This window comes from Hemitrygon akajei, chromosome 14, assembly GCF_048418815.1.
Source record: "Hemitrygon akajei chromosome 14, sHemAka1.3, whole genome shotgun sequence".
NCBI classification, from domain to species: Eukaryota; Metazoa; Chordata; class Chondrichthyes; order Myliobatiformes; family Dasyatidae; genus Hemitrygon; species Hemitrygon akajei.
In genome coordinates this window covers 33274656-33287801 of record NC_133137.1, presented here as the reverse complement: position 1 = coordinate 33287801, position 13146 = coordinate 33274656, and the positions used below count along the sequence as shown (strand labels likewise).

The following is a 13146-nucleotide window of genomic DNA, read 5'->3' as shown; positions in this document are numbered from 1 at the left end:
TTTTTAATGAAAAGACTCATGTTTTTTGATGCTGCTCCTTCTTCCTTTCTGTTTGGTCGTGGGCCAGGGGTTCCTATGAGTCACCGAAAATGTTGCATTTTCTCAAGGCTACTGAGAATTTTCTCTTAATGGCTTGGTACAGACCAGATGGGCCGAAGGGCCTGTTTTCTGTGCTGTACTTTTCTATAACTCTATCCTTCTGGTGATCTCTTGCCACGATGGAATTCAGAATGGATTACTTGTTTTAGGGGTCTGGTATGGATGCGACTCAATCAAGATAGCCCGCTTAGTCTGATTGGATTTTTATAACTGCACATGCTGAAAATGTAAAATAGAAACTGAAAATACTGCGGGTCAGGCTACACCTTTGAGAAGATAAACTTAACGTTTCAGGGCGAAGGCCTTTCGTTGAACCCGATTATGCCTAGCAGGCACCTCGCAGGTTTGAAGTGGCATCATTTATGGGTTTTTTTCCGTACATTAGCAGAGATTTTAAGCTTCGGGAACGCTATTAATTCTCTTAGGTGGCCTCAGTTCAACTTCACCGTAGCTTCGAGCGGAAAATTGTCCCAAAGGTACCAAGGTCGGAGTGGCCTCAGATGTGACGTCCGAAAACGACGGTTGAAACCTGAGATCCAATCAGAAGGAAGCTGGCGGATATACTTGAGCGCGATTGGGCGACGTCCAGGCCGCTGGGCGGGACTTGTGCGGCGATCGGTATTTGAAGCTCGAGCTGAGGTGAGTGGGATGATTTCGGGATTGTGAACTTCTGGTATTGTTGGGAAAGAACATATACAAAACTGAGGGCAAAAACGCTCGGGGCGAGACAAACCGTGACAAGGACGCCCGAGTTACCTGCGATCCAGGTTACAGCACGATTTATTTTGTTCTGAGAGGGTGTTTTTGCCCAGTTCAAAGCGGACACCTGCAACGATCAAACTGTCAAACATCGGACACCGGGGGTCATCGAGTGACGGGGCTGGAAGGGCGAACCGAGCAGGACTTAGCACCATCGCGCTGGTCGTTGAGCAGTGAAGTGAACTTCTGACCCTCTGGAGTTTGAAGGGCAGAGCCTGGCCTCACGATGTCCGCGGACCGCTATTCCTCTTTGGACGAACCGGCCCTCAGGAAACTGGTGAGAGAACAAGGGAGAGCGAGGGTGTGTGTGTGTGTTTGATTTGCTCTGAGATGTTCCCCGCACTCGGTGCTTGCGGTTCCGTGGTTCTGCTCTGGCCTTGTTTAGTGCTCCGGGGCGGGGGTTATCCCAAGATCCACGATTAGTTTTAGCTGTGAAACATTGAGTGTACCGGGCTATGGAATATGTTGCTGGCGGCCGTGCCACACGCTACAATGCGATCGATCCGTTCTGCACCAAGCTACACGTCCATTCTTTAAGTAGATGGAAGTAGAATTGGCATGTTTGATTTCTTAGTGTGGCTAGGTGCAAGTTAGGACAGCCTCCTATCTGGCATGCGACGTGTCACGATTCGCAAAGCAGATCCATAATGACACTTCAATTGTTACATCGCAGTAACTTAACAATGCTTTTGCTATCTTTGGTCTCTAAATCGGTCTTACCGCAGAATGAAGCAGATACTGCAAAATCGTTTTATATATTTGATCCTTTGCTTAAATTTTTGTGTGCAAGGAATCTCTAAATGCAGTTTACGTTTATTCTTAAACTCTCAGTTCTGCTTAAACGTTCAAATAAAATGCTGACGCTAGTTTATTGTGTCCTTCCGCAGCAGATGACAGTTTCTGGACTTCAGCGTCAAGTTTGGCTGTTAGACCAATTAGATAGTTCTTTTTTTTCCCCCCTTAAAACAGTGGTGAGATCACCCAGATACACCTTTTAGTACCCTGGTGTTCGCGCTCGTGCTAATTTAACGGCTTTCACGTTAAAAATTGATTCTTATTGCAAAAAAATGCCGTTATTAATGAGAAATCGGTTAGCAAATGGATGAGCTTAAAACTGAATTGAAGTTCTCCAGAGCTTGCTACTCATTTCCTTTGTCGTTGGATTTCATGAAGGGTGTCTAATTTTATTGAATAGTAGGAAAAACTAACTGCGTCTGTACATTCATGTGTATATAACATCTAACGTTCTAACGGGAGCAGGTGTTTTGGCAATGAGAAGCAACTGAACGCGATTGTTAAGAACGCAATTAAAGTTCAAAATAAATTTTATTATCAAAGTACATATATCACCATATACAACCCTGAGATTCACTTTCCTCTGAGCATGTGGGGTGGTTCCTGTCACCTACAAAATGAATAGAGGCTACCATTTCAGGTGAAGATGTCTTGGAACTAATGTGATCATTAGAAATGTGGAATACCTAAATCTGCATGGATGGACACTTTGACGATTTCTTGACATCTAAGTATTATGAAGCCAAGGGTATATATTTTTTTCATAACGTATATGCCGTCATTATTCCATGCGGCGAAACTCTGCTAATTTGCACGGCGCTGGCTGCTTAAATGACCACGATAAACGAATCTCTCGCCCTTTTCTTCCCCTCTTGTAACCTTCGAAAATCTTCAGATTTATGTCCTTCTCCAGTTCTGGGTAGATTTCCCCCTTCATTTTTGTTAGCTTTAGCTTTGTCTGCCAAAGATCGAAGTCATAAGCTCTGGAATTTTTCTCCATAAACTTGCCCATATTTCTATCTTTTATTTTAAGAAAGTTCTAAACCCTACCTTGGAACTTTTATTTATAAATCCTGATTTTTTGGGGGTCAACTTTTATTCGTCCGTGATAAATCAGTCTCCTGCTGCACAAAATAGTGTTTAGGTATCCTTTATGTACACCCGAAAGAACCATTGCTGTCTCAGTTTAACGGAAAATGATACTTCTCTGAAATATTCCCTTATTGTATTTCTGCATGGGAATGTCACAAAAAAAATTCCTGCGCTCAGGTTTCTGGAATGAAACTTGATTTCAGAACCTTCTGTTTTAGACATGAGCTGCACTTGGTACTTGTGTTCAACCAGCCCTCGTTTTCTTTAAGCAGGCACTGGTTTGATTGGGGAGACGTTATCCATCATCGTACAATTAAATGCTCACAAGAACTTGATGAATGTGGAACAATAGTTTAAAAAGAACTAGGGTCAGTAGTTTGTTGTCACTGCAGTTGTATAGCTTCTCAGCAGAAATTATTTTGCCTTTGAGTAAAGAAATCTCGATTATTACAGGCATTAATTTGTTCAAATCTTAAAATTTTGTTTTTAAAATGAAAAAATGTTACTGCTATGTCAACTGATGAAACTGGAAAATTTATTTCCTTGAAATGCAAGTGCCATTGTTATATATCAGTCTTATAATCACATGCCGTTATATAATCATTTCTATGTTTAATAAACAATGCTTTATTTATTAAGTAGGTTTTATAACCTTGTCTCCACTGCATCAGGAGGTCTCAACCTTTTTATGCCATGAAGCCTTGCAATTCACCAAGGAGTCTGTGAACCCCAGGCTGTGTACAACCCCTATGTAGTTGATCTGTCTATTTGCTCTTAGAAAATGATTTATATGTAGTTTTGAGTATAACTTTGTTCTGAATGATCTTACAGTTTAATGCTTAGAAATGCTACTTGAACAGCCTCATGGTGTAGTGGATTACTTGACTTCTTCCCAGTTATATGTATTCTGAAGTGGCAAATAACATAAATGTAGAAACCGCAGACTTGCCCATGGGGCAGGAAGTGGTTGATGGACTGGGTAGTTTGTGAAATGATGCATTCCTTCAACCATTACGCAGTACTTCTGTGTTCCCAGGGTATGGTCTAGATTTTCAATACCATCCCAAATGGTTTGTCTCCACTTTGAACAGTCATGGATCATGGATTGCTAGGAGTAGGGTTGTTGCATTTTTTTCAAGGAAATTTTAAGTACATCTTTAGATGATCTACTATTCCAAATTGTTAATCTTCTCCCATATTAGAATGCAGAATAGGAAGTTTTAGTTTGGTAAGTGTGCTGTTGTAGCCAACTGTGAATAATTTTGGGTCTCAATGCTGGGGATACTGGATGCTGATGCTGGTTCATTTATCTTCCAGTGAGTTTTGGTTGGATTTTCCAGAGGTATACAATGTCTTTACTAAGGATTACCAACTGAAGTGCGCCTAGAAATGGATATTTATCAATTTATCTAATTTGGATATTAGTATGTCCAGTCCTAATACTATTTTTGCTCAAGAATCACGATCTATTTCACTGTCACTAAATCTACAATATTTACTTTTAAATGTTGCTGTACAATTTGGCTGCTTATCTTGTGTTGATAACTACTGCTGCTTCCATGACTATCGTAAAATATTGTTTTCAAATCTCTTCTTCCCTCTTGCAACCTTTGAAAATGTTCAGATTTATGTCCAATTCTGGTTAGACCTCCTCCTTCATTTTTGTTAACTTTAGATCCAAGTCATAAGCTCTGGAATTTTTCTCCATAAACTTGTCCATATTTTTATCTTTTATTTTAAAGAAAACTTTAAAACCCACCTTGGATAATCTGCTCTAGCATCTCCTAACTTGGTAAAATGTGAAATGTTATTAGAGCATTACAATTAGAGACTTTTGTGTCTTGAAAGAGGGGTAAAAAGTAAGAAACAGATTTTCTTTAACTTGTAAACACGAGGAAATCTGCAGATGCTGGAAATTCAAACAACAACACACACAAAATGCTGGTGGAACACAGCAGGCCAGGCAGCATCTATAGGGAGAAGCGCTGTCAACGTTTCGGGCCGAGACCCTTCGTCAGGACTGACATCAGGACTTCTTTAACTTGTGTTCATTGATGAAGAATTTCCTGATGATTGATTTGTTCTGTGAGCTTTAGGGACACTCGTTAGTTTGCATGACTATAATTCTTATTTAAACTATGTCATAAGTAATAAATTGGAATGTTTAGTAATATTTCATTGAAAGAAATACTCAGAATTGGCTCAATACTTTAAATGTAATGAAGTCAGTCTGTGGGTCTGTAAATTTGGAATTGTTAGTGATCTACCATATAATATTACAAACATTTAAAATAACTCTGAAAAGGAAACACGTGAGATATGACTATTTCCTAAATTTCAAAATTGGCATGGTTACCAGTTACATTTAAGGTTATTAGTATTTCTGGAAGGGGTAGTAAGTAATGATTAGAATCACATTTTAGATTTAATATTTTGTATCCAGAACTGTAGATATACCTTTTTAGAACAATTGCCTGGAGATTTAAGGAATTTTACATAATTCTTTAGGATTGACCACTATTTTGCTCTTTCAAGGCAAGCGAATGGTGATGCCTTGACTCCAGAGTGTAGGAAACAGGCAAAGTGATCTGCCCTTCAATTATTTTATTTATTTATAGAGATACAGTGCCCTTTTAGGCCCTTCCAGCCCTTCAGGCCATGCTGCCTAGTAATCTTATGATTTAATGTGAACCTAATCATGGGACAGTTTACAATGGCCTACCAACTGGCATGTCTTTGGACAGCGGAAGGAAACTGGTATGGTCACGGGGAAAACATACAAACTCCTTACAGGCAGTGGCGAGAATTGAACCTGGGTCATACATACTGTAAAGCATTGTGCCAACCACAATGCTATTATCAAATGACCAAACAGAAAGTGCATGCTGTGGACCTTGGAGGTGGTGGAGGGGCCGTGGTGGCAGCACATGGAAAAGATCAAAATTTTCAGTGACCACTTTGTTAAAGAACTGTCATTTGAGAGGGAGATATCAGAGAGTTAATATCAGGTGATAGAACTATTACCTTGCATAGCTTTATTCCTTTAGGGAAAAGCTATTAAAGGAAGTGGTTTGAATTTAAAAGTACAGTTTGTATTTCTCTGAGCAAGCAATTTGTTACAGTTTAAATGTTAGAACATGTTGTCAATTATGTATTCTGTCATGCATATGCAATATCTTTTTAATGTACAAGTGAATTGTGGTTGGGGTTTAGTTTGCCAGATACCCTGCTATGTACCTCAGTATAAATGGGGCTCCTTAAAGGCAATCTACCAAAGTCATGGAAAAGATTTTAAATGGAACAGCTGCAAATATAAGTGAGACTTCAGAGGTACAAACATAAAACACCTTTTAGTCTGCAGGAATGTGCGTTTGATTTAAAATGAAGTGTAGTTTGCAAGTTTTAACATGATTGTTTGAAATCTAATATTGCTGATTTGCAATGCAAGCCCTTGTAGGATTCAAGATCATTTATGTATTCTGGCATCTTCCCCCTTCCTTCTCAGTCCTGAAGAAGGGTCTTGGCCCAAAACGTTGACTGTTTATTCTTCAGGAATTTTTTGTGTTTCTTTGGATTTCCAGTGTATGCAGACCTTCTTGGGCTTATCATTTATGCTAATATTGTCTGGAAAATCAGATCCAAGATGCTGTGCTAACTGAAAATGGTGTGACAAAAACAGAGGTAATTTTGTCCCATTGCCAGATTTCACTGAACTACTTGTCTGCAAACCTTTTGCTTTAGAACAATATTGGGAAATGGTTTCTTTGTTGTACTATTCACAATTTATTTGAATCACCCCCTACTCGCCCTCCATTCTTTCCTCCAGCTTCTGCAGGAGGCCAACGTTTCAGTCATCAATCTGGATTTTCCTCTTTCAGTCCAGCAATTATTGTTTAGGGTTTTCACTTATGCCTTGAATCTTCAATTTCTCTTTTTCTTATTTTCTTCCTTATGTCCTCCAAGCTCATCTTGACCATGAAATTTGCCTTCTGCTCCCTTGAAGCTACTCATCAATTAGAATATCCAGGCAGTCACGCTTGCATGACTTTCTGAGATAACATCAGACTGATTTCATTTATTTAGAGATAGAGTGCAGAATAGGCCCTTTGAGGCATGTCGACACAGCAACCCCGATTTTGACCATAACCTAACCATGGGACGAATGACAATGACCAGGTAACCTACCCGGTACATCTTTGGACTGTGGACGAAACTGGAGCACTCAGGCAAAACTTACATATTCCAATGGGAGGATGTACAGATACTCCTTACAGGGGATGCCAGAATTGAACTCCTACACCCTGAGCTACGCTACCATGATGCCCAGTTATTTTGAAATTATAATGATGGCAAAGCTCTGAGTATTTACCATCATGATGCAATGAAATGACAAATGTTTGGAGTGAAAACTTAAACCTACATGTCCCTGTCATTGATAAGCATTTTTCTTTCGAAGTTAGGGTATCCATGAATCAGTCCTGCTGTAAAATTCCTTATTTTAAAAGAAAAAAAGTTTAATTTTGCATGATATAACCAGGTTTTTGAGGTAACCACTAACTTGAAAGCACTCTAACCAACATTCTATCCTTAAAATAAACTAATAATTTTATATATGTAGGTTGTAATTCCTTTTGGTAAATGAGAATCACAAGCAGCAGCAGTTTATGTATGTAACTCAACTTTTCTCTGATATCCAGTGACTTGGTTCTGAGCCTGTGTCTCATTCACTTTCTTGCATGACTTTCTCCATATCCTCATTTTTCATCACTGTCCAAAAATTTATTAATCAGAGACTTGAAAATAGTCAGTAGCTAAGTATTCAAAGCACTAAGCAATAAAATGCCAAAAATTTGTACTTTTCATGAAGAAGTCCTAATCATATAATCATAAATGATCATTCTAGATTCTCCTGATAGAGAAGTCATCCTTATATCGTCCTTGTCAGTTCTTAGAATTGTGGATGCCTCAATGAGATCACTTCATTATAGGTTAAAGTTAATCAGTTTTTGTAGGATAACTTTATCCCAGAGATCAGTTCCAAACCTTGCAAGTCTATTCTTGGGTATGTAGACCATGACTGCACATGGTTACCATAGCTCTGTTTGATTCTTCTTCAGTTCGTGGTGTTGTTACATAACTACCGTACTGTCCAAGTACTTGATCGTAGAAGTTTCTGGTTTGGGTGCGTTGTCTAAGTAGTCTGGAAGAGTAACAGCAGGGCATTTTGGAAAATAGCACAGAGTGACAGTGACTGTGTGCTGGTTGTGGAGTGAATGAATATTTGGGATGGTTACTGGTGTGCCAATCAAGTGAGCGGCTTTGTCCTTAATGATGTCAACTTTCTTGAGGGTTATTGCCCTTTTCCATTGCAAATGAAGAGTATTCTATCATTCTCCTGACTTGTGCCTTGTAGATAGCATCAGGAACTATGTCACTTCCTGCAGATTATCCAGGCAGTGATTTGCATATGATTGAACCAATCAAATTTATGTCAGTGATGACTTCATTGATGATGGGAGAGTTGGTTATGCTGATACTATTGAAGTCAAGGGTGGGTGTTTGGATTCCCTTGTTGCAGATTGCTATTGCCTGACAAGGCACTCCAGTTAATTGCCACTTTTATTGCACGCAGCAGGGATTGCGTCATCTGAGTTAGTGCAAATGAAAACTGTAATAGTGCATGTGTATACCTCATCCAAATAGTTTGCGGTTCATGTGCATTTTAAGCCTTATGAAATTATACACTGCTCACTTACTTGTTTCTTGCTATTATTAGAAAATTTCTGCTTTTGCTTTTCTACCATTGGCACAATCTTAGATCATTCTTTTTATGCAGTGACTTTGTTGTGTGATCCTTATCAAATGTTTTTTTGAAAATCCACTGGTTCCTCTCATCTACCCTGTGAACAGCATACTCAAAAAAAGCTCTTTCCTATGCCAAACATGATTTTGCTTTCAAAAATTACATGTTAGTATGATTAGGCATTTTAAGTGTTTTGTTATGACATCTTAGTGATAGATTGCAGTAGTTTGCCAAGAACGTCAGGGTCTAGAAATCCTTATTTTCTTTCTTCTTTATTAAACTTTTCAAAATAAAGAACTTTCATTCTAAAGCTTTAAGTACTAAATGTTTAAATTATTCATTATTAGTAGCCCTACTTCCTTGTCAATTTTTCATTGTCATTGCTATTCAGAGGGATCTCTAGAATTGACATCTGATTGATGTCAAAAAAGCACAAGTACATGCAACAATGATCATGCTGCACCGTCCGTAAGGTTCCTGTCTGATTTTCTATCAGAATTCCACTTTCCTACACTATTTTAGTTCCCAGAAAGTACAAGTCAATTGGGAAGCTGAAAATATTTCTCCAAGGAGAGAGGAAAACAAAAGCTGGTTAACTATAAGCCCATTAACTTAACATCTGCTTGTTGCTGGAGTCTTTAATCAAGGATGAAATATGGAGTCATCTAGAAAAGCTTAATAATCAAACCAAGTATGACATGAATCACGTATGACAAATTTACTGTTCTTCAAGGATGTAACAAGCAGAGTTGAAATAACAAGGGAAATCTACGATGTAATGTATTTCTTTTTTTTAGAAGACATTTTAGAGGATGCATCAAAAGGTTGATGCACAAGATAAAGCTCATCGTTATGAGGAAAGTATACTTAGCAATGATTAAAGACTGGTTTTCGTATAGAAGAGTGAGCTGTAATAAACTTGTTTTCTTCAGATTGGCAAAATGTAACCAGTGAAGTACTCCAAGGGTCAGCTTTTAGCTATCAATTACTAACAATGTACATTAACAATCTGATAAAGGGAGCAGTGTGTAAGGTTTCCACATTTGCTGATTATATTGTAACAGTGGCAGAGCATGTTCTGATGAAGATATTTGGATTCTGCAACTGGAAATAGATGGATAGAATGAATAGGCAAATGCTTGGCAAATGGAATTTATGTTCCTCCTACTGAAGTCCACATGTTTGCATATTAAAGGCTGATTATTATGTAAATGGAGAAAGATTGAAGATGAGCAAAATTCAGAGGATCTTAGGTGTTCTTGTGGACAATTTACAAAAACAGCAGACAGGTGGAGCCAGTGATTAGGAGGGCAAGTAACAGCTGGTCTTTATTCTCAGATGTTTGGAGTTTAGAACTGGGAAATACTTATTTTGAAACTTCTACTCTCTTGTAGCAAAGGCCAATTGTAGAAGGAAGTGGCAAGCTCATACCTAGAGCTTTGAAAGGAAGGTGATTCATTAAAAAATGTGGACTATCAGAAACAGATAGCAAAGCATGGATGAAACAATGAGGAACCATCAACTCACATTTCCTTGTGAGTAAGTGAGAGGGTGGTAACATAGACTGTACTAAATAGGATGCATGCAATAACATTTATGCCTATGCTACTTTTCATCTAAAATTAATAAAAATAGAAACTATAGGTGCTGGTAATCTGGAATAAAAGTGAACATTTTAATTTAAGATGAATTTCCATAACCATATCTCAGTAGGTAATTATTGAAGGTAAGATGGCAGTGCACTCAGACACTTTGGGTTTTATGGAATCAACCAAAAGTGTTACTGTCCTTAAACATTTTTTACGTTCGCAAGACCCTAGTGGACACTAAGAACTTAAAAGTTCTGCAGATCTATCCTATCACTGAGTTGCCTGTTGGCAGCGAAACTGAAGGAGCTAGACTTAGTGTGGACCATGATGCTCCCTGCGACAGAGGTGTCAGAGTGGTTGTACAAAGGAGGTGTACAGTCTAACAGTAAATGATCATCTCAGTCACTTTTCTTGTGCAAGACTCTGTTGGACACTGCTGATGTGGAATGTTGCAAATCCAATTCATCGGTTTATTGGTGAACTGCAGGGGAGCTGTGTGGCCTCAGTCGCAGTGAGGACTAGACCTCAAGCTGCGGTGTCGCCTGTTTGCAGCCGCCCAGGGGAGGTGTTGGAGGCAGGTGCTCCAGTTCAATTGGTGATGCACCCCAGTGTTCACTCAGCAGAAGACGAGCTGAAATGTGTTCAATTGCAGTCTGCTGCAGCATTTATCAACTTGGGGACTTTGACTATACTTTTTATGTTTGTGACTGCATTTTACTGATTTCTTGTATGTGCTAGCTATCTTATATGTGCCTTGTGCTGTACATGTCTGCTGGTACTGTGCTTTGCATTTTGGTACTGGAGTAGCGCTGTTTCATTTGGTTGTATTCATGAGTATTGCTGTATGGTTGAATGATAGTTAAATTTGAACTTGAACTTGTCAGGCTGTGGAAAGAAAAAAAACAAATTAATGTTTCAGATCTGAGCCCCTTCTTCAGAACTGGGAAAGAGAAAACACATTTTTTTTTAGTCGTAGGAAAGTTGGAGAAGGGAAAAGGAGAGCAAAAGTAATATCTTCAATAGCATGAGACCAAATGAATTGAAATGAGTTAAAAGCGCATTATACTGTTTTATCTGTGTTTGTGTTGCTTTTAGCAGGTCTGTGGACCTGTCCAACAGTCAGACTATACTAAAAGTAAAACAAATGAGCAAAAATCACAGATGGATGACTGACAAAAATGGCAAGTTTTGATACAGATAGTATAAAGAAAGTGAGTTGTCTAAAGTTGAAGAATTTGACAATGAGTCTGGAAGACTACAATATGCCCAGGCAGGTGTGATGTTTGCCAAGATTGCATTGGGTCTTATTGTAACAGTGCAGAAAGTCACAGGCAGATATGACAGAGTGGGATTGTGATTTAAAGTAGCAGGCAGTAGGGAGCTCAGACCCCCAATACACTGAATACTGTTGCTCAATGTTTGATTCATTTAGTGTAGAGGTGACCACATTTAAATGCTAAATTCATTATAGTAGATTGAAATAAGTTCAAGAGAACTGTCCCTTTACCAGGAAATACTCCATCCTTGAATGGTGGGAAGGGGAGAGGTGAGAGGACAGGTTTTACTTCTCCTGCAGTTGCATGGGAATGTGCCATTAGACAGGGTGTGGTCAGTGGGGAAAGAAGAATGGACTTGGAGTTGAGAATCCAGTTTCTAACAAAGAATTTGGGAGATATAACTGTTTCTCTTTCCATAATGTTGCCTGATTTGTTGAAAATTTCTGACACTTTGTTTTTATTTTTTTATTTCATTAATCTTTGTTCCGTCTATTCCTTTGAGCAGAGCTCAACATCAAATTTCAGCAAGTATAACTACAGAAAGATTGAGCTTTATTGAAAATAATCAGAACAATGTGATTAGAAAAAAAAACTATATTGTTACCAGCTCTCATTGGAATAAATTGTACTTGTAATGATTGAATTTGTCTTTCCTGAAAAAACTCTCATTCCTGCAGCCCAAAGAGAATAAGCAAACATTGGCTTTTCACCTCTCTCTATGAAGTGCTGAGCTGCTAGCATGCAATCAATGGCCTTATATGGATAAATGGTTTTGAAAAACAGATCTAATTTAAGCTAAAACAGTCATCGTGCATCTGTACTGCCAAGAAGTTGTGGATTTAAAGAAACACTGAAAATGTTACTGATGTTACATTTTCTTCAGGACTGTCAGATGTGGTTTTTCATAGCACATAAAAGGGATCAGAAGAACATGTACGCTTCAGAAGAAAAGTGTTTGCAAGACAATATTTTTTTTAAAAACAAAGGAGACCCACAAAATTAAACTGAGTGTTGAATAGAACATTTTTTAAAAAAATGCAAATTCATAATATTTACAGTATATATTAAAGTTAGCTTGGTGCTTAAGGCCAAATCTGGAATATCACATTGTTTTTAATGTTCAGAGTAAAATGTTCCCACATGAAGTTAGATATAACATTACCTGAAAGTTTCAGTTAAATGGTGGAAATATTTATTTGAAAAAGCTTAATCTGAAATTAGTCATACAAACTTATTAAATGAGATTATAGAATGTTTTACCTCCAAAATGGTAATTTCATGGCAATGTTATAGAATTGCCTGTCTACAGTTAGGATTCCCCAACTGACTAATTTCCCATTTGGCAAATCCAAACTGAACTTCTGTGAGAAGTTGTTGCTAACCAAGCACTGTTGATTAACTCTTCCATCACTTCTCACTGATCAAGGTTAAGCTAATGTGTCTTTATTTTCTTAAAATATGGTTTCGGTTTACTTTTGATCTTAAATATCTATCTACTACATTCTATGTAAAATAATGTTTTAATAATTGTTTTAGTCTTGTACATTCTTGTTACTGACCAAATGAATTCAAGAATGTACAAACGTGTATTTGGCATAAATTATTGCACAAATTGGATGCCTTTTAACCTCACCTTCTGTAGAATCAAATGTCACCTATAGTATCAATTTATCTTCTCTGAAAAAGAACTTGTTGTTGGCCTTGATTTTGAAAGAAATGAAGTGAGGAGATC

The 13146-nt window shown here is 38.1% G+C and overlaps 1 protein-coding gene across 2 annotated transcripts in view; it reads left to right on the top strand.

The window, feature by feature from the left end:
• Nucleotides 1–744: 744 nt before the first annotated feature.
• smtnb (smoothelin b) overlaps nucleotides 745–13146 on the top strand; it is a 309229-nt gene continuing 296827 nt past the window's right edge. For both annotated transcript variants that reach the window (XM_073065779.1, XM_073065778.1), the window contains exon 1: nucleotides 745–1135. In XM_073065779.1, coding sequence (XP_072921880.1) covers nucleotides 1085–1135 — 51 coding nt within the window. In that variant the 5' untranslated portion in view covers nucleotides 745–1084. The remainder of the gene's footprint in view (nucleotides 1136–13146) is intronic.